General features: G+C 42.0%; 1 protein-coding gene across 2 annotated transcripts in view; it reads left to right on the top strand.

Annotated features, from left to right (window-relative positions):
* Nucleotides 1–22,121, top strand: part of ASIC2 (acid sensing ion channel subunit 2) — a 597,272-nt gene that overhangs the window by 462,196 nt on the left and 112,955 nt on the right. For both annotated transcript variants that reach the window (XM_069952708.1, XM_069952706.1), the window contains exon 2: nucleotides 10,839–10,989. In XM_069952708.1, coding sequence (XP_069808809.1) covers nucleotides 10,839–10,989 — 151 coding nt within the window. The remainder of the gene's footprint in view (nucleotides 1–10,838; nucleotides 10,990–22,121) is intronic.

Below are 22,121 nucleotides of genomic sequence, written 5' to 3'. Positions count from 1 at the left end.
CCAATGCCTCCCCATGAATATTGATGCAACTCTCTGCAGTGACGTTACTTCAGCCGTTCATTACTGCACAGCACATCCTGAATATTCATGAGGATGGACAGATAGGGAAGATGCATGCATTAAATGTTGTAATCTTGCCCCCACTACACCAACTACCCAATTCATATATTATTCAATTGGAGGGTTCCAGGAAAATGGTGCTGAGGGGGAGACAAGAAAACTACCTTCTTCTTGAGTGTCTTCTTCCCTATAAGAACATAACAGATTAGATTCTTCTAACCTGTTGTTATTTTCCCTATAAAAACAGCACATGTGCACTCCTTTGCATATATGCATATGGTTAACATCTTTGTGAGACAACCCCTCTAAGGGCCCTATTCCACCGGACGATTATCGTTCGCATAATCGTTAACAATCTCAAACGACCGCTATTGCGAAAGACCTAAAAACGTTCACTCATTTCCATGGAACGATAATCGTTACTTATGATCTTATTTGCGATCGTTTTTTCTTTGCTTTTGCGTTCGTATCTACTGCGAACGACCGAACGACGTCTTATTCAATGCGAACGATTTGCGAACGTTTTGCGAACGAGGAACGATAAAAAAAGGTCCAGGTCTTATAAAGCGATCAACGATTTCTCTTTCGGTTGTTAATCATTATCTGCATTTCAACCGAACGATTATCGTTTAGATTCGAACAATTTAACAATAATCTGAACAATAATCGTCCAGTGGAAAAGGGCCCTAAGTCTGGGAGACAGTTTTAAGAAAAAGGAGATGCTGTGAAAACATCCCACAAGTCCGTGCAGAAGCCCTAGTAAAGTACAATAGGGCTCATGTGCATAACTTGCCGACCTGGTCTTTTCCACTGAAACTTGAACTTGAATGTGCAGGTAAAACTGATGCTGGAATATGCTTTTAGTTGTGATGAGACCTTCATAACGGCTACATGTATCTTTTATCAATGTGCCTAATTCACTATGAACAATACCGTACATTGTGCTAGTGCATAAAGCCACCCTCAGATACCATAGAGTGCATTGGAGACAGAGCTCCACTCAGGGGCGTAACTAGAAATGGCTGGGCCCCATAGCAAACTTTTGATTGCCCCCCGACTGACCACTAAACGGTCAAGTGAAGTCATAACTACATAACTGCTAGCTCTGGTCAGGAGTGCTTGCAGTTAAAGGGACATTTGCAAAACCCAGGAGACCAGCAGGGCCACCCGGTGCTGCAAATGATGACAGCTCAGGGGGCCCAGTGTATTGCAGGAGCAGGCCATGGGGCCCCCTGATGCGGCAGGCCCCATAGCAGTTGCTATGGCTGCTATAGTGGTAGTTACGCCCCTGGCTCCACTGCAGTCACATAAAGAGAGGAGTAGCCCACCATGAAAGAAAAAATCTGAAATAAAAGTGGGTTCTGCATTGTAGCTTCTGTCATCACAGCTGAACCCCCCGAACGCTTCCTCATATTCCCATACCTCTCACATCTGATGTATAGAACGACAGGCTGCAGTAGCACAACGGTACAGGCAGAAGTTCTTGTTTTGTTCTAGTTTTAAAGTGTTTTTCCATGTTACAGAGAAGCGGTGGGAATGCCCTTTTGACAAACCAGTCTTTCTATAATAAAATAGTCTCTGTTCCCCGCACAGATGGCTTCCCCGCCTGTTTCAAACCTTCCAGTGAGTCAGGCATAACTTCATATAATATGATCTTTCTGTCTGATCCTGATATGATTGCTTCTTCACCGCCTCAGGAGAAAAATAGTATTTTCACTTCTCGGAAGGAGTTTTTATGGGAGATGATTTTTTTTTTTTGTAGTCCTGATAGAAAACAGTTCCGTAATGGATCCAAAGGCATCGAAAGAGTTAAGTAAAGCTTCAAGATGGCGCTCTGTGTAAATATTTTAACATAGAAATGAGATGATGAGGCAGTAATGTCTTACCCAAGCAAGGATATGGAAAATTAGTGGAATCGGTACACATGGAAGAACGATTACATAAATAGACAGAGATGGGTATAGATAGACGGAGGTAGATAGGGATATGGGCTTTCTTGCTTTGCATTGCGTTAAACTTAACTACTTAATGATATTCAGAGCCAAATATAAATGGATGCCTGACTGACCTCACTTTATCAAAACTCCCCTCCCTGCAGAAATCCACAGCAAATTCTGATTAAAATTATTGATCAGTGAAATAAAGAATGATCTGATTAATTTATCTTCCCGTTTGCTCTACCACTCCATAACAGCAGCAATCCATCCAGCCCTTTCTTATACTTCTTCTTCACATCTCTAGGCATTTATTTGCTGTCTATGCTAACCCACTTGATGTACCACCATTCCACCACCACATATTTAGTTAAAAGACATTGGTCTGTGGCTTTGGACAATCCCTTTGGAGTTCAAAGACAGTTGGCTGATAAGCCTACTGCCGTACTGACAAACTTTGCTTTATTTAGGCTATGTTCACACAGCGTAAGTTGTGTATTAATCACGGCCGTTGTTGCCGATGTGCAACAACGGACGTGATTAATACACAACCTATGTGCAGTGCAGTTAGAGGGAATCCTGGCTGGAGTGTATACACATAAAAGAAGATTTATCAAACTGGTGTAAAGTAGGACTGGCTCAGTTGCCCCTAGCAACCAATCAGATTCCAGCTTTCATTCCTCACAGATTCTTTGAAAAATAAAAGGTGGAATCTGATTGGTTGCTAGGGGCAATTAACACAATTCTACTTTACACCATGTTTGATAGATAAATCTCCCCCATAGTACACACTCCGACCAGGATCGCTAGCAGCTCCCCAAAAAACTGACATGTCAGTTTTCTCCGGCCGATATTCATTAAATAGCGGCCACAGAGAACCTGTTACTTCACACAATGGAGCGTGATCATGAAATGAAGATCATCCTGCTGGTAGTGCAGTATCGGCAGGGATGATCTTCAGTAGCACCGGCAGTTCTGTGATCCGGCCGGGTCACAGAACGGCCGGTGTTATACTAAATGTGAACATGGCCTTATTCTGTAAATGTGCTCATCTCTAGCAGTATCCTATCTTGCCCATATCTTACCAGAAGGTGTGTATTTTCCATCACTGCTTTTTTTGTCTTCCATTTCTTGTGCAAGAGATGAATGGGCTCAGGACCTTCAAGCTTCACTGGTGAATGAGTTTTTATAGTCCTCTAATTCCTGAAGGAAGTCACTGGGCTTATTATGAGTGTACTGTATAATGGCTATAGATTCTCTGCCAGATGAAAAAAAAAGCATCCAGGATATTGCTGTCATCTAAACCCCCTCCCCCCTTTTACTTATCCATGTTAGCATGCCTGGGTAATATTTAAAGGTTATCTCTCATAATCCATCTTTGAAAAGAAAATTGACAGACTGACGCCTGGCCGTCTGAAGCCTGCCATAACCCATCGAGCTGCTTCCTTCATTTACCCATTAGGCCTTGATTTTTCCTTTGCTTAGTGTGCCAGCTTCAATCTAAGATCTCTCTTTCTTCCTTTTCTTCACAATCTCTTGTTTGCTTAAATGTTTTGTTCAGTGATTTTTACTGAATATCTCTCTTTAATAGTTACTTAATCTTTACTGTTGGCAACTGTGCAAAGAAGCAAGGTAGTGCATATGGCTGGAGTCCATCGGCTTCACTACTTTTTTTTTATTGTGGAGGCCATAAGATCAGGCCATGATGCCTAAGGAGAAGACTAAGTCGTACCTATGGGAGAGAAATTACCTTAAAGGGGAACTCTCAGCAGGTTAGATGAATGTAACCTGTTGAAAGTCCCCTAAAGCGGCAGGGATGCTGAGGATTATGTATCTTACCTTCCTCCTCAGCCTGGTGCTGTTAGTTGGGGTAAACTCTGTTACACAGCACCTTTAGGAGCACTGCCGCGTCATCTGGCCCACCCCTTATAATGATAAAAAATAGAGGGGGCCCGCCAGATGATGCAGCGGTGCTCCTAACAATGCTCTGGAGCGGAGTCTGCTCCACTAACAGCGCAGGACTGGCACAGTAAGACACATACCTTCCTCCTCAGTGTCCCCGGCGCTACATACAGCTTTGTAAATTAACTCAACTATATAAAGAACTCAACTCTTCCAGTACCTACCAGCTACTGTATGTCCTTCAGAAAGTGGTGTATTCTTTCCCCCCTGATATGGTGCTCTCTGCTGCGATCTCTGTCCGTGATAGTGAGGTGGCAGCAGAGAGCACCATATCCGAGAGAGCACTTAGAGTACACCCCTTCCTGCAGGACATACAGCAGCTGATAAGTACTGGAAGACTTGAGTTCTTTAAATAGAAGTAATCTACAAATCTATATAACTTTTTGACACCAGTTGGTTTAAAAACAATTTTTTTCCCCTGAAGATCAGACAAGAGCTGTTCTTTAGAGGTACTCTAACCCTCTGCTTGGGGTTATGGCTATCTTGCTGAGAATCCTTGGTTACTACTATCCCTGGAGGAGGGTCCATGAGCAATGACTGACAAATAGATGACCTATAGTTTCATTTGCAAAGCAGGGAATAGGAGTCGCATTCAGCCAAGCCATAGATCGAGGCAGACGGTGTTTGCTTCAAAGGGAAACAGACAGAGGTCAGGGCAAGCAGCATACAAGTGGTCAAGGACAAGAACACAAGCTGGCTCATAACCATATAGATTGGAACAAATCAGCACCTTACTCTTCACACACCAAGTGATGTGGAAGGGACCCTTATAAAGTACTGGGGCACTTGGGTATTAGCTACAAACTACAACTCCCATCATGCATGGACAGCCAAAGCTTTAGCTCAGGTATACATTACTTGGTCATTTTCCTCTCCCAAAAACATCTGCTTATTTGTTTCTGTTGCAAATTATTTTTACTTTACTTGCAAATATTAAAGAATTAACAAAGTGTCGATAAAAAAAAATCGACCAGGTAACATTGTTGTTGTCAAGTGGAGTAGCCTTTCATCTCCGCTAGTCTGGCACTCCTTCTGCAGTAATAGTAATAATCATTTTACGATTCTAAGAAACACAATTGGAATGTCTGCATTACCCGCTTTATCATTTCTTTACCCGTTAATACCAATTTTAGGACTTTTTCGCCATCTCTAGACAGAATTCCTCTAAAACTAACCGACTATAAATGCACTTGTCAATTTTACAGCCATTTTCAGCACGAGCCTTTTAGTTAGAGCCCATTAAAGAAGATATGCTAAAACCTGTCTGCAAAGTGCCGCAATGGATGCAGAAATCCGCCACTATGAACAAGGAGCCGTCACTTCTCCCCATTAGTCGCCGGCATTTTAGCCTCCTTGCTTCTTTTTCTGCCTTTTATTATGGATTCTGTCTGTAGAACATGACTTTTCTAAGATTTTTAATATAAACCAACTACATGTACAAAATGTGGAGTTATTATTATTAGTATTCATTTTTTTTAGAGCTTCAGTTAAATCTGTGGCTAGCCGGTTGTAGACATGGAGGGGGGAGCAGAGTAATGTTATGGCTGCGTGATAAAAGTATTTAGTATATATACTGTAGATTTGTAATCTATGCACCTAAATCTTTGCCGTTTCTCATGATTCACAGCTATTTGTATGCATATTTGTGGAAAGTTGTCAATCACTGAATATGGACTCCTAGGAATAGAATACATTGAGATTTAGATGAATAAAAGTGATACTAAATCTTTTTTCATACAACTGTCTTATCAATCTTGCAGAGTGGACCCCATGTTTATTGTGAGAGGTTCCCTTTAAAAATTATGTTTCAATGGCAAGAGTCAAGTTAGTTTAAGAGTATGCAAAGAGAAGACATTGGTGTCATGGTAAAGATCTATAATGGATGACCAATTATGCGGACCATTTAATATGGGAAAAGTTGTTATATTGTTGTAATCTGAGTGTTCAACCGTAACCAAGTAGAATGCGTAGGGCCGCTGTGTAAGTCTGGCTTCACATTGCTTTAAAATCTCAGAAAAACACCAAGAAAAACCCCTGGCCAGCAGCCAGATGTTAGCTGGAGGTTGATGGAAGTTTATGATCTACTTTACATGTCTTTTTTTTTTTTTAGTTTTCTCTCCTTTCTGGCGTTTTTGAGGCTCTGTGGCATTTTTTTCTCTCATAGACTTCAATGGGATTGTTCTGGTTGTCTCAAAAACGCCATTGGCGTGTGTATGTTTTTTTGTTTTGTTTTTTTCAAAGGAAAAAAAGTTCAACACACAAAAACGCCTCAACTACAAAAAAAATCACACAAAGTCAAAAATGCTAGAAAAAATGCCAGAAAAAAAACGCAAAACGCATTGACGTTTTGCCTGGTGTTTTTTTTTTTTTTTTTTAAACACCAGACAAAAAGTGTGTGTGAGGGCTACCTAACTCTCTTCCTTTTCTGTGTCTATGTGAGCAAGATGGCTTCATAGACTTACATTATATAGCCATCTCAATCACATCACACACGCAATAAGGACAGTTTTCTCAGTTAATTTTTCTTCATCAGACCCCAACCGATTAAAACTTTTGGTATGTCGCTATGACAAATCAAAGGTTTTTTGAGAAATTATATTCCTATTTAATATTTCCTCAAGTACATTTAAAAAATCTAAATTAAGTTTATCATGATTATAATGGTCAATGAGGGGTCTATCTAAAAACACTGCAGAAATCATTCAAAAATGGAACAAAAAAAAAACTGTAATTTTTTGAGCCATAAAATTAAAGGCTGAAAAAGTGGGTGTGAGCATAGCCTAAGCTCTTTATTCACTCTTATGTCTACGGTTACAGAAAAAAATTGGACCCATAGGTTTCAATGTGCCTATTTACACATCCACACTTTGATCCGTGAATAGGCAGTGATCCGTGCTGCAAATAAAATTAAGAAAAAAATGAAAAAAAAAATGAAAAGGTCATAGTATGGACCATTATTTATGGCACAGGTCACTGTGTGTGCCTCTGTAGTGGTCCGCAATTCATGGACCACTCTTTTCCAAAGTCTACAATTGTGGATCCTCGATTACGGACAGTACTTGTGTGAAAAGTCAGTATACAGGACCAAAGTCAGCTAAGGCTTCAAACTTGGTGATAGCATTGAAGCTAAACAAGCAGAAAAAAACAACCATGCCAATACAGGTGGGTTCCCAGCAATCCCAGCGGCTTGGTTTGTAGCTTAACAAGTTTATAATTTTTCTGACAAAAAAATAAGTTTGCAAAGAACAATCTCTCCAGATCTGGCTGGATTTGCCAGCCAAAGATGACAACTTGAGAAGAATAGGAATGAATGTCAAACTCTGTACATATCCATGCAATAAAAGGGATTCTATTTCGGCATTCACAAACACGTAGAAAACTTTTTTATATTGAACAATATGAGGAGATAAAATCCACACGATACTGAATGATAATTGAGAGTGTAGAAAAGTTTGCTCCTTTGCTCAGGCTGGTTAATGAGCTGTCAGGATGCTCTCCTGCTGGGTTCTGCAATGCTGCTTCCCGACACCAGTGCCGCACATGACGCTCAACATCAAGTGGGAATTTGTTGAATTACTTTTCTATATTTTCTCAGCATCACGTGTATTACTAAATGAGTTGTATATATGTTAAAGAGGGTTGTCTTATCGGAGTCTATATTTTCTCCGCATCATGTGTGTTACTAAATGAGTTGTATATACGTTAAAGAGGGTTGTCTTACCGGAGTCAGTCCCTTTTAATATGCAGCTGGCAAACAGCTGATTATGTTAGGGAATATGGCAGTAAGCCAGGAATTCACTCTGGAAGCGGCCACTGCAGGGGAAATGTACATGTATATATAGATCACATCTGTTAACATGGCTTGAATCCACCAGAACACGTGTCCCTCTCATAGGGTGGTTTTCAGTTTTGTGAAGGATCCTTCTCTTTGACGTCCATAAGACATGTACATGAGACAACTCCTTTACCTATTGAGCCGCATCAAACCCTGCAGTTTATATTGCTGATCACTGGCTCTGGTTGCATATTGCAAACATCTGACTGGTTAGTGTGGATCAGGAAGACGTTCTAATGGCAATATCAGAATAGTGGGGCTGATTTACTATCGTGTTCCCACCGGCAGCAAATTGTTGCTTTTTTGGCCATTTTCCCTGTCGGTTTAGTGTTTCGACACAATTACTAAAGGTGTGTGTCCAATTTGTCAAAAAAATCAACGAGTGAGCATATCCTGGGTGTATCCTTTAATACCCACCATAACCAGAATATTTATTAAGGGCATGCACCACAAAAAACAAACAAAAAAAACCCAGCATAATGGACAAAAAGACACGATCAGCCATAGATTGTTGTTTTTAATACACAAAACAATAATCGGCCTGATTTGGCAGACTATCGGTCCATGTAATTTGGCTCTCACTCTCATCAAATAGACGCTACCAACAGTTTGGGTGAATGGGTTGGAAGATACAATATAATTTTAAGCATGCAGTACATGGTGACTGTGGTTGGCATCTTCCTCGTCCTGTTCTGCAGTTATCATCAAGCATCCCGGCACCTGAAATCTTGACTTTGAACATGCTCGGTGACTTTGCCAATGATGAATCTTATAATAGAAACCTGTAAATTGAACTTTCTAGGTATAAGATAAAGAGAGGAGGCGTCACCGCAGTTTCATTCCTGGGTTTATTGTTCTCCCTCAACAAATATGCCCTCATTCTGTGTCAGAATTTCTCTTAACATTTTATAGTTGTAGCCATCTACCCGTAGTCTGCTGCATTAAAGAAAGCAGCAGAGATACTGGAAGACTTCTGCTATAAATCAGACCACTGCCAGAGTAATTTAGGAGGGAAACCTTATCTCAGAGGTGAGGAAGAGGAGGTGGAACGGGACCCAAAGGAGTTTCCTTATGTCGCTCTGTGTATTTTGTATAAAATGTCTTCGGTAATAAAAAGCAATCATATATTTTCGGCTGTCGAGTAGCAAAGAAGGGAGTAGAAAATTAAAGAAAAATTTCTCTTTGGGGAAATCCAAATGTTAAAGGGCCAGAATCTGATTACAGATAGAGAGAAGATACTGCATATGATGAGATGATTGCTTTACCTACTCTATACATGGTTCTACCAATTTTACATCTACAAGCATCATTCCGCACACGTTATTGATTCAGCACTGTAAAATTACATGTTAGTACATCATCCCATGCATCAGTATGGATAATCAGCCCTAAACTGGGTGTTTTCATTGATAACTATAATTATGAATTGGCAGCTGAAAATACTATCGCTCACTGCTCATTCTGGGGATGTCATAGCATCATAATATTATTTACCAGGTTCTGTCATAACAGTGCTCTTATTACTCCCTGCAGGGCTTCTAACCTACTAAAGCCTAGGACTCACTCAAAGTCTGCATTACAAAGCAATCCATGCAAAAACACACATTTATTATCGGTGGTGCTATGCACAACCTGTGGCCCTTAAAGGAGAAGTCCCGCCTCCTCGTTTGTTTGTTTTTTAACTTTTTTTAATTCTTTTTTTTTTTAATTGACCTCTCCCTGTGCCGCTTCAGCCCCGGATCGCTGCTCCGGGACCCCTGTCTGGCTCCTGGATCTCCAGCACTGCACATGTCATGATCTGGCTGATGAACTGGCTGCTAAGCCAATCATAGACTGGAGCAGAATGCCACTCCAGTCACTGATTGGCTGAGTGGACTGATCAGCCGAGAGGGGTATGTTCCCCCCCCCGAGTCATGATGTCATCACAACTTGGGGGAAAATGCCTTCCAGCAGGGGTCCCAGGGCCGGTCCCACCGCTCACTGGGAGAGGTAAGTTAGGACTCATTATTACATGACCCCCTCCCCCTCCCTGCTGGCTGCCATTTTTGAAAATGGCCGGACTTCTCCTAAAAGGCCCAGGAATCATTCACATCTAAGGGTCCTAATACATGGGCTGATGGGTGCCCAACATGGTCCTATTACATGGCCTGACAATTGTTTAGCAAGGGCTGCTCGTACATCATTACCAATGTCCTTGCACCCCTTGTTTAATCAGTATACCTGTCCATGCTCTAGCATGCCTCTCGCGGTCTGCATCTTCCCTTGTCCTGGGCCCCGATCTGCTTCTTCCCACGTCCTTCAGAGCGGCCTGTCTGAGCTCACGGGCCACTAAGCCATTCACTGGCCGGGACTGCCGTAGCTAAAGAAGAGAGTAAGGCTGAGACTACACAGACCATGTATCAAGAATTCCCACTGTTAGCAGATGAACATCTCCTGCAGACCAGATGAATGTTCTGAGCTGTACAGATTTCACTGCACTCCTGGACTGCGTTTGTCACTCGATATTAAAAATGGAAAATCTCGCTACAAAAAGACAGTGTCTTGCCTTAGGCTAAGAGAAGTCATCGGTATAATTTAAAATTGTGGTCCCTAGGCCAAAAGAAAGTTCTTGGCTGTCTTCGCCTCCTATACTAAAAATGAATGACGACCTGGGCTTGAGCTTTGAAATGTTAGCAGAACATTTACATGAATTCAGCAATAAGGGTCTGTATTGCGAGGCATGGTTATATCTTTCCCAATGTTTACTCTAGACGGTAGTGATCATTGACCTTGTGGAAACATTTGTAGAGTAATTGGCTTCGCGTAAAATACAACCAGGGTAGAGAACATTATACTATAATCTCCATTGGGAGGTGGCAGCACTGTGCAATATGTTACCAACATATAGAAAGATCAAATCTAGATGAGTCTCGCAGTGGGAGACGTAGAGGGCAGTCTGTCATACAGAGCGCTACACATCTGGGCTTATCAATCTTTTATGAGGGTGATGGATTAAATATTGTCCTTTGATGAATTATTAATATACACTTTTTGTTTCTCTCTTTTAGGTATTCACAAGATATGGTAAATGTTACATGTTTAATTCTGGACACGATGGTCGTCCTCTGCTGACCACTGTAAAAGGAGGGACAGGAAACGGCCTAGAGATCATGCTGGACATCCAGCAAGACGAGTACCTTCCTATCTGGGGAGAGACAGGTATGGGCCTGCATGTAAAGATCCAAAATACACCTTACGTAATGGCTTTCACTATATGTATATGATATTATCAGTATGCTGTGGAGATGATATTTTTTGGACAAAAATATAATGCACATGAAAAAAACAGACAGATTATTTGAGTCCATTGGCGGTGCGGAGGCAGATATCCAGCTTAACTTTATAGTGGTGCTAGGTTATATTCTCAAGAGTCCTGAGTCAATCATTGTTGACAGCGGGTTACACTTCAACAAGAATGTAACGTCAGCTCTCAAGGGTGAATCTATAACAGTAGCATTCATTGACATTGCTGTGTGGCTTGTAAAGAAAATATGCATATTACAAAGACAGCTATCAAACACGTACACGTGTACACGTACATGAAGCTGCAGTGTGCGGGACCAGGGAGGAAGCAGAGTGCAAGAGGAGACCAGGAATGTGGATGGGTAATGTAAAAACTGTTCGGGCAAGGACTGCATGGACATCATTAACGATCTCCGTGCAGCCCTTGCTAAATGATTATCGGGCCGTGTAATAGGCCAAGTAAATGAGCACCGATCTAGCAGATTGGCGCTGGTTTACAGTATAGATTGGCCCGTGTAATAGCACCCTTAGGGTCATATAAGACAAAGTGATTAACGGTTTATCGTATTATTGATAAACTATTGCAAACGAGCATTTTTGCGAACGACCTGAAATCATTCACCATAATACACGGAACGATAGTCGTTATGATCGGAATTATGATTGTTCTTATACTCTCATATACGATCAATAATAATAATGAACGAGCAATGTGTACATACCCCGAAAGATCTGTGCGATCAATGACCTACAAACACATATTTTTAAGTCGTTTGATCGTTGTCTGCCTACACACAGAAAGATTACCTAACAATTTTTCTGCGTAGTAGGGCCCTTAGTCAGATTTGTCACAATTTCCATGTACTCAAGGTTAAGTCAGGTCTCCATTGGAAATACATGTACAAATTGTGGAGAGAACACTGAGCTGTTATTATGTGTCTCACTCCGGATACTAGGTGTGTGGGTAGACGTTGGAACTGCTCAGGGATCTGGGGATTGAAAGCAGCCGGCAGGGCAGCAGTTTACAAATAAACAACTTACAATCGGACCATTGACGTTCCTGCTTTATGTCTGATATTGTGATTAAAAAGCGCTCCTTTTAATTTGTGCAGAGCCTAGAAGTTATTTTAAAGGGCCTCCTTCTGCTAGGTTGGCATCGGAAAATGTCAACGCTCACACTCTCAGCATCTCTCGCTCCAAAATAGAAGCTCCCTATGGTTGGATATTACAGGGAACATGCTACATAGAGGGAGGGGGGGGGGTTGCACTACCTGTTGTGCTCGAGGAATAGAGTGCTCTCTGGCCTGGCACCATCCAGACCTTTCCATCTGTCCTTGGGATCAATATATTCGGGGTATGCATCATGTCTCTGGAATCTGTGATCACCCCTGGCAGCAGCCTTTACTAGTAATTAAACTGCTCAGACTTATCTGGATAATGAACACGTCGAGGCAGCCTTAGATAGAATTGAACATGAAGCATGGAGAGACTGGGAATGGGATGTAAATGTGCACAGAAGAAGGGGAATTGTAGTCTAAAGGGTGCATTAAATGAGAACCATTATGCCAGACGGTGCAGAGCTTTATTCGGACTATGTCAGACTGTGATTAGGGCATTGGCATGGCAGATGGAGGAAATAACAGGGCTCTGTCACCAAAGAGCTCATAGGCACTTGGCACATCCCAAACAGCGTGATACAAGGTGTCATTTTTACCAACACAAACAACGCTAGTGTCCCGAAAATTGGGATGCTGTCAGGTCAGGTTACAATTATATGAAATATTTCCCGATGCATTTTCATCTTAGGCCAGGTTCACACCACAATTTGTGCATCTGATACGTCAGGAGAGTGTCAAAATGACATTTTAATATTCATGCTCAGATTGGCATGGGCCCTATTCACTTCAATGGCTATTGACTACGTTCAGGTTATTTTCCGAGTGTTTTGTCATGGACTTAAAAGTGCTGCAATCCACAAAACATGCGTAGTGTGAAACTTGGCAAACTGTGGGTCACATTTCCATACAGGAGTGAAACATGTTGGGCACTACAGTGTATAATACACAGCCAGCTCAGGTTGGCATAGGCCCACCAAATTGAAAAAAACATATGAGTCAGAGATGCATAGACGAAAAATATGCAATAAAATTTTATTTAAGGAAATCCATACAATGAATAAAAACAAGACATAATTATGGACGTATTGGAGGTAAACAGGCAATGACAGCAGGGGAGGGTATCACACGGTTGGGCATTTGGACAGTATTTTGGACATGCACATATTTTGCCACTGATATATTATACAGGGTGGTCCTCAAAGAATTGACATTCTGTAGTGTACGGGCCCTAATAGGATTATGGGGGAGATTTATCAAACATGGTGTAAAGTGAAACTGGCTCAGTTGCCCCTAGCAATCAGATTCCACCTTTAGTGATAAGCGAATACTGTTCGATCGAATAGATCAAATAGTAAGGTATTTGATCTTTCGAATATTATCGAATAGTTTGCCGAATATTCGAAAAATATTCGATAAGCGTTCAAATCCCCCAGCTTCCAGTTTTTGCCTCCAAGTGGTCGAATAGATGTTTTTCAATAATCGAATACTTGTTTCCATTGACTTTAATGGGATTGAATATTCGATCGAATATTCGAATATTAGGGAGATATTTGTACGGATATCGAATATTCGAATATTTCACTATTCGCTCATCAGTATTCACCTTTCATCTACCAAAGAGTCTGTGAGGAATGAAAAGTGTAATCTGATTGGTTGCTAGGGGCAGCTGAGCCAGTTTCACTTTACACCATGTTTGATAATTCTCCCCCTTTTTTTCAACCATGCAATACCCTCCCCTGCTGTCATTGTTTTACCTCCAATACTTTCATAACTATGTCTTGTTTTTAATCATTGTATGAATTCTCTTAAATAAAATTTGATTTTATGTTTTTTTTTAAATTTGGTGGGCTTCAGCTGTATGTGGCATGTGAGTCCTAACTGTGTGATTTTCCTATTGACACAGTTATTTGGTGTTTCAGGTTGGCATAGGTCTCCTCAGTCTTCATATGTGCCACTATGCGTACTTTCTTTAGCTATAAGCATAATGGACATGTATAAAAGTTTGCATTTCTGGCAATAAAAAATCCCAACTTCTTGTACAAGCCTAATTTTCTGCATTTTTTTTCTGGTGCAAGTGTTAATATCCCCTCCCCCTTTAGAACCTACTCTACAATGAGTATACACCCAGATTAAAATAGGCTAAACCCACCGATGGGCGGCTCAGCTGCTGTTACAATAAGTACCGTATTTTCCGGCGTATAAGACAACGTTTTACCTCGAAAAATCTGCCCAAAAGTTGGGGGTTTTCTTATTTGACAGGAATGGTTGCCGCACATGGTGGGGGAGCTAAAAAAACAGCTGCATCCGTACTGTATGCAGCTAGCGCTTTAAAAAAACAAACAATTCAACTCACCTGTTACCCGTTTCCGGCAGCCGCGAGTCTCCCGTCATGTTACTGGCGCAGGAAGCGTGATGCAGAGACACTGCCTGCGATGGAGGTCCCCGAGCTTCGAAAGAATGGCAGAGGCTTCGGGGACTTCAGGCACCTCTGCTTCTCTCCCGAAGCTGCGGTGAGACGCGCTCGGCTGCCTGGGAGAGGTTCGGGGACTTTCCGGCGCAGGCACCACATGCGCCGTTAACATGACTGGAGAAACACAGGGGGAGCTGCCGGGAACGTGTAATAGGTAAGTTGGGATGTGGGGGGGCTTCCGCCTCCCGCTTAAGTTAACCCCTGCCTAATCGCAGCATGGCTCCAGCTGATAAACTCTGCTGTGGTCAGGCAGGGGTTAACATTTTCCGGCGTATAAGACAAACCTGTGAAAATCTTCTTAAAAGTCAGGGGTAGGGATGGTCCGAACCTAGTTCGGTTCGGGTTCGAACAAACCCGAACCCTCGGTAATGATTCCCTCTGTCTGCTTGTTCCGTGCAGCGGGCGGATCCAGTGGGAGGACCGCCTGGAAAACTGGGATACAGCCATAGCTATAGGCTGTATCCCAGTTTTCCAGCCGTTCCTCCCGCTGTATCCGCCCGCTCCACGGAGCAGGCAGACAGCGGGAATCTGCTGCCGAGCGTTCGGGTTCGTACGAACCCGAACCTCGGCAGGTTCGGACCATCCCTAGTCAGGGGTCATCTTATAGGCCCAGTAATCTTATACGCCGGAAAATACAGTAGCTCAGATCCTTTCCAGACATACTTTAATAAATCAATATTGAGCCAAAAGCTTATAAAACTAAGTAACAAGTCAGTGTAATAGCAAATAATAATGTACTGTACACCTTAGTAAACCAGTTCAGGCTGCATTTGCCCAGAGCTGTGTAAAAGTATTGTCAAATGGAAATGAGAATTGTTGCATGAAGCATAGAAAGTATGTATTACATACAGAAGACAATTCACCCCCCATTTGTTTAGTCATATGCTGCATAAATGCGCCCCTGGAAATGCCACACGTAGGCTGGAGGGAGCCCATTTATACATAATTGTGTGTTTTCCCACTACTTGCACAGATCTCTTCCTACACAATGCAGATGAATTCCTGGAGAGTCATATTTGGTGCGTGCTGTTGAGCGGTGAATCCCAGGCCATTGCTCTTTGTATGAACAGACTGTGCATGTGAATGCTAATATTATTGATCTACATCATCTACTGCATTGCTGAGGTTTGCATATCTTTAAAAATATTTAGGTCAAGTCACTTTATTGACTAGTGATGACATTTATGTACATAGCGGACTGTACCTGTCTCCCTTGACTGTCAATATTGAGCTGGACCACTATAGAAGAAAAAGCACTGCATGTATATTTATATATAGGCTCCGTAATGTAGCAAGAAAATTAAATCTCTTGTGACCAGAGGCAGAATCCGGCCTGCAGCTACAAAAGTTATTGGTAGAGCAGAGAGCCAATGGCTGCTTGTTCTGTCAGTCCACTGTATTTAAACTATAAGGGCCCATTAGAAGCCCCTATGGTTAAATACATACTGTAGGAGCAGGAGCAGACTCCTTTCTGCTTAACCCCTCATGTACTGCAGTGTGTAAGTGACCGAATGTTCTTTTACGTGCTGTTACACAAAAAAAAAAAGTTAAAAAGGAGGACAAGGAGATCTCTGTTTCACTGCTCCTGCACTAATAACCCCTGACCTTTGGATAGAGCTCTGCACATTTTCCTACTTGATTGCAGCAGTCGGAGAACATAGGTCAGGGGTTATCAGAGCAGTGAAGTAGAGATCTCCTTGTCCCCTGCCTATTAAGCCTTTTTTTTGTGTTGCAGCGTGTTAATAAACACTGGGTCACCTATACACTGCAGTATATAAGGGGTTAAGCAGAAAGACACAGGACAGCTCTTATTTTCTATGTGCATCCCTGGGCTCCCCTCCCCCACGGGCCCACCTCCCCCACGGGCCCCATAGCAGCTGCCTACCTTGCCTCTATGGTAGCTACGCCACTGCTTAAAATCCCACTATAGATTTAGTGGCTGTTGTGTAGCCTCATTTAAAGGAGAAGGCCGGGGAAAATAATAATTCTGCTGCAGGCAGGGGCAGGGAGGGCCTTAATAAATTAGCGCTACTTTTTTATGTTGCAGCCTGTTAATGAACACTGGGTCAACTATACACTGCAGTATATATGGGGTTAAGCAGAAAGACACGACAGCTCTTATTTTCCATGTGCATCCCTGGGCCCCCCTCCCCCATGGGCCCCATAGCAGCTACCTCTATGGTAGCTACGCCACTGCTTAGAATCCTACTATAGATTTAGTGGCTGTTGTGTAGCCTGATTTAAAAGAGGAGTCCGGTGAAAATAATAATTCTGCTGCAGGGAGGGCCTTAATATATTAGCGCTACTTACCTCTCACCGTGCCTCTGCAGTGCTGCCTTACTGTTCAGGACTCCTGCTGGGCTCCTGTATCTCCTTCTCCAATTACATCACAACTTGGCTGAGGGATTGCCCACTCAGCCCGTCAGTGACTGGGGCAGGACCAGTCAGTGATTGACTGAGTAGGCAATCCATCAGCTGGGTTGGGGATTCGGAACTCGAGAGAAAATAAGCTCCGGCTAGGGTCCCGGAGCCTGTGTTACAGCACTTCAGGGGTACAAGGAGAGGTAAGCAGCACTTGTTTATTATTATTAGGGAAACTGAACAGTCTTACTCTAAAGTGGTGGAAGTTTAATGACGATGTATTGTCTAGATTTGTTTTTATTTGATTTGTGCACAATACTAAAACGTTGCTGGGTGTTTTGGTAATTTTTTGTACAATAATATGGGGGTAGCCATCTTGCCTAAGGTGGTGTTTACCACATTTAGAGTAAAGCTTTCCAGCAAGCCCCATGGACATTAATGTGAGGTTTCTATGCATGTTCTGTGATCAGTGCAGAAGTAATTGTGCAAGAAAAGAAGGGAGGAAGGCTGAGCTCTGAACATCACTTACTTTTTTTTTTAAGAGGTGGGGGGTGGACACACTCCTGTTTTTTTATATTTATTTATATTCTTAGCCCATATAATGCACACCATCCTGCAGTCATCTTTTTGCCCTCATCTCTTTCAATATTGAATCTGGATCATGTGTTCCGTCCTTGTCTTGTCTTTCATATTTCAAACTGCATTCTCTCTTTTTATAGTGAAATTGTCTGCTGCAATTCACATTCCAAACTGGTCAAGGATGCACACAGTACCTTTCAGACATTTGTCTGTGCACTGGGGAATAAAAACATGTTTCTATGTGGAAGCAATGTGTCAGAGAGGTGTTCCCAAGGCCGTAATCTGCTGCAATCTAGAATGTCTTCCCACTCCTCTCCTCTCCTTCTGTTTTATACCCGAAAAAACTCTGGTAAAATGAAACTTGACTGATACAATGGCTTTCTGTGGGAAAACCAGACAGTGTGGGTTTCAAGCAGTTTGATAAAATCTGAGCCTATAAGTATACTGCCAGGCTAAACTGTCTTCAGATCCATTATAAGTGGTGACAGGAGCTGTATAATCATCATTAGCAACTAATGGGAGTTTCTTCCCTCCATCCTAGTATAGAGCTTGTCTGGAACAGTTTATGTAGCTTCATTATACAGGGTTGGTGACCTCAGTGACAGCACAGAAATATATATATATATATATATATATATATATTTTATAACATCATGAATCTAGTTATTGAGCCTCTGCATGATGAACAACACAGGCCTAATGTCATCTTCACGGATGACAATGCTCCAGCTCATCGAGAACACATCATTAGGGAACCGCTGCTAGAGACTGGGGCATCTCAAATGGAGTGGCCTGCACTTTCTCTAGAACCCCATACAAACCTATGGGATCAGCTGAGTCGCCATGTAGAGGCTTGTAACTTTGTACCCCAGAACCTCAATGAACTAAGGGGCCATCGTTAAAGAAGAGTGGGATGCCATGTCTTAGCTGACAGTGATGACTTGACAAGATGACTTGTAAACAGCATGAGGCATTGTTGTCACGCTGTAATTGATGCTCAAGGGCACATGACAAGTTACTGAGACATTGCCATTTTTTGTTGGGGTATACACACCAGAGATTACTTTATTAATATCTATACTTTTTGTTGTTATTATGATTATTAATACTCACATAAGAAATTCTCCATATAAAATCTCTTAGGGTGAATGTTTATGATCTGAAAGCGTTAAGTGAACTCACGTAAAGTAACCCTAGGCTTGGAACACAGTGACCTCTGCCGATGAGTTACTACCATCCAAGCAAACATGATTCTAATGTTGTTGGCTGTTCCTTTTTGGACAGGAGCCAGATCTGCACGGTTCCTGACCCTACTCAAAGCCAATGTTATTCCTCTGTGAGAGTGAATATTGTCTACTGCTACTGTTGCTGTAGATCAGTCAAAAAATAAATAAAAAGTTTCTGCTTTATAAAAACTAATTTCAGTGGCGGTAACATAGCCGCTATGAAATCTACAACTTTGCAGCTTGCCGGTGGGATTATTAAAATTCAATGACCAATCCCATCAAATCTCCTAAAGTCCCTTCAGACTTTTCAATCATACGTGTATTAAAATGCCAACCTAAATAGATGGATCAGTAGTCATTCTCACGCAGCAGTAACCCAATGGGGCCGGTTATCCCTCAGGAGGTTGATTTCATTTTTTTTTTTTTTCGTTCTTGTAAACTCATTGCTTTTCTGCTTATTTCCTTTCCTTTTATTCTCTATACAAAATCCCTGATCTGAGCTTACAGTTAGTAAAATGGTAGGCTTTAAAATTCATAAGCATATTCTTAGAACTTGGGTTTGTTCCAGTTGTTCTGAGATGTATCAAGTTCCAGAATTAAATGCATTGTTTTATTTGCTTTATTGGAAGAGATTTTATTCTTTTTTCTCTCTCTTATTCTGTTATTCAGGCATGGTGACAGACTGTTGACCCAGGTGCCAACCTATTGGGCATGCCTGATACAAAGAGCGAGATTATTCTTACTTCTATAAGGTGAATCTATTATCTCATTCTGACCAAATGAGCTACAGATTTCCTTACATAAACAATAGTATGGGTATAAACAGTGCAAGTTCAGGGATGAAAGACGGAAGTTCAAAACAATCCAACTGTATTGGAGGGTCTGAAAAGCGTCATTGCGCGAAACTGTGGTCACCTGATTCCTTCCTCCATCACTTCCCTTATGTTCAATAAAGCCGGTTTGTTTAGAACGTCAAGCTGGTAAGTGCTGTCTTTCATCTCTGAACTTGCACTGTTTATATACTACTGTTCAGGACTGAGCATCACTGATATGTTGAAGAGACGCATGATCTGACCGAGGCTGTATGTTGCTGATTGGGACTGGAGCAGTGCCATCTGCTTTACTCTCTCTAGTATGGGTATAAAGTACAGGCCACTGTTCCCTAAGGTGGTGAAGCAATAAATTATACAAACACATTTTTCTGTTCAACACAAGTGTCCTGGAGGTGGGTCTGAAGCATCGCTCTTGCAGGATGGGAAGGGGAGGCGGGGCCAGATGGCAAGCAATGCTATAGCTCTAAAATCCCACTTTATGGACAGAAAAATGGGTTTTAATAAATCATCGCTTCACCACCTCAGGCTGTACTTATGTGCACTTTTCATCCATGCTGTTATTTGTGTAAGGCAATCTTTAACTATGGAGATTAGAATGAGGGTCAAAAGAGAATAACTGTTAGAGTTCATTCGTTTTAGATTAAACCCAGACACCAGACCCCTCAGTGTAATAAAACTATGTTGGGAATTTATTAACAATGACATCTCATGTGCTGGTCTTAAGTATGTGCTATGTCCCAGAGCCCGTCTCGGGGCCGAGAAATCCCCGTCCGAAGCCGCGCGTGGCTATGAGTCCAACGCCCATTGAGAATGATGGCGGCAGGACGGGCTCCGGGACTTTGTGAAAGCGGTAAGTATATGGGTCTGCACCGAGGGGTCGGCCGGGCTCTGCCCCGTCACGGGGGGAGACAGGTTCTCTTTAGGTCATACAACATACCAACTCTGTAGACTTGGAAAGAATCCTGGTATGCGGACCACTTGCCTTATGTCAATAAACTATACAGAAGGGGGTCCAGTATGTCAGCTATAAAACCATACAGTCTGTATGTAGCCATGTAAACAGGACAAGCTGCAATACCAGATATAGCCACTAGAAGATATACTATGCCTGGTAAGATATGAAGAGGCTCCATTCTTCAGCTTATCAGTGGTATGCTAGGAGTTCCTAATTATTCCCAGCCATGGAAATAAGTTATCACCAAAACATCCACCTCTCCTGTAGCCGTAGATGATCAAACCAGATATGTTTACTTCCTAAGAACACAACACAACACATCTTATATGTATCTGCCATGTATCTCAGAAAGAAGAAACTCCCTTATTTTATCTGAAAGGCAGCTATAAGGAAGGGTCTAAATGACCTATCCTAGGAGCAAGCTACCACATCCTTGTAACGATTCTACTCCATGTTGTCCACAATGTTTCAGGCATTATAAGCAGGAACGTTTCCTGCTGAGAATATCGGATCTCTTCTGACGTCCGCACAGTATGAGCCTGAACTCTTGGGAATCAAAGTCCCCGTGCTGTGATAATGAATAGCTCAAAATATCCATCATTGTTCACTTTGGGAGATTTAGAGGAAGACCCATAAAACTGTTGAACGTCCAAGCAGGCGATAGAAGTAATTGACATTACAGCGGGTTTCTTGTTTACTCACCTTGTGAAGCCATCTAAATAAAAGATAATGAGGGCCCATGATGGCAATTTACCCATCACAAAGAAGGTAGAAGCGGGCCAGAAGTCTGCTGGGTTTCATCTCATAAAAATCACTCATATTTGGAGACATGGTTTGTATATTGCTGAGATTTGCAGCCGCACCATGGAAAGTAATTTACAGTATAAGTGAGGATGTGGCGCTTGTGGTCACGCTATGCATTTCTGTGTAAATATACATTAATACTGCACATATCAAAGGATGTACGCATTCTAATTATATTTAACAAACCCAGGGAGAGATCTCATTTACAAGTCAAACCTATTAAATATGTTTTTCGTGGCAGGTTTGTAGAGAAACGAAGGGGGGGGGAGATCTATAACTGGCAACAGCAGAAGATTCAATTTAAAGAACATTTTGTAAACCTAGTCACAGAGATAGAGGAAAGAATATTGATGCGTCCAGGACTGTTATGGCGTTGTTATTTCTGCCTACTGCAGGGCACCCATATCTACTACTGATAGAATAGCAATACACTCCAGGTTTAGAGGGGAACTTGAATTGTTGCGGAAGGCTCTAACCTTGGGAATTATTTTTTTTTTTTTTAAATTGCTCGTTTTTTCTAGCGTATCATAAGTATAGATTTTATTTGGCATGGAAGGTACAATCTTGTTTTGCAATTTCCATGCCATTGGCTTATTTATTAGTTTACATGGACTAAAGATGAGCGCATCTCGAGCATGCTCTAGTCCGATGGTTCTGCATTTAGATACCAGTGGCTGGTAAACATTGAATGAAGCCCTAGGT

The sequence above is a fragment of the Dendropsophus ebraccatus genome, chromosome 14, assembly GCF_027789765.1.
Source record: "Dendropsophus ebraccatus isolate aDenEbr1 chromosome 14, aDenEbr1.pat, whole genome shotgun sequence".
NCBI classification, from domain to species: Eukaryota; Metazoa; Chordata; class Amphibia; order Anura; family Hylidae; genus Dendropsophus; species Dendropsophus ebraccatus.
This window is presented reverse-complemented; position numbering and strand designations above follow the sequence as displayed.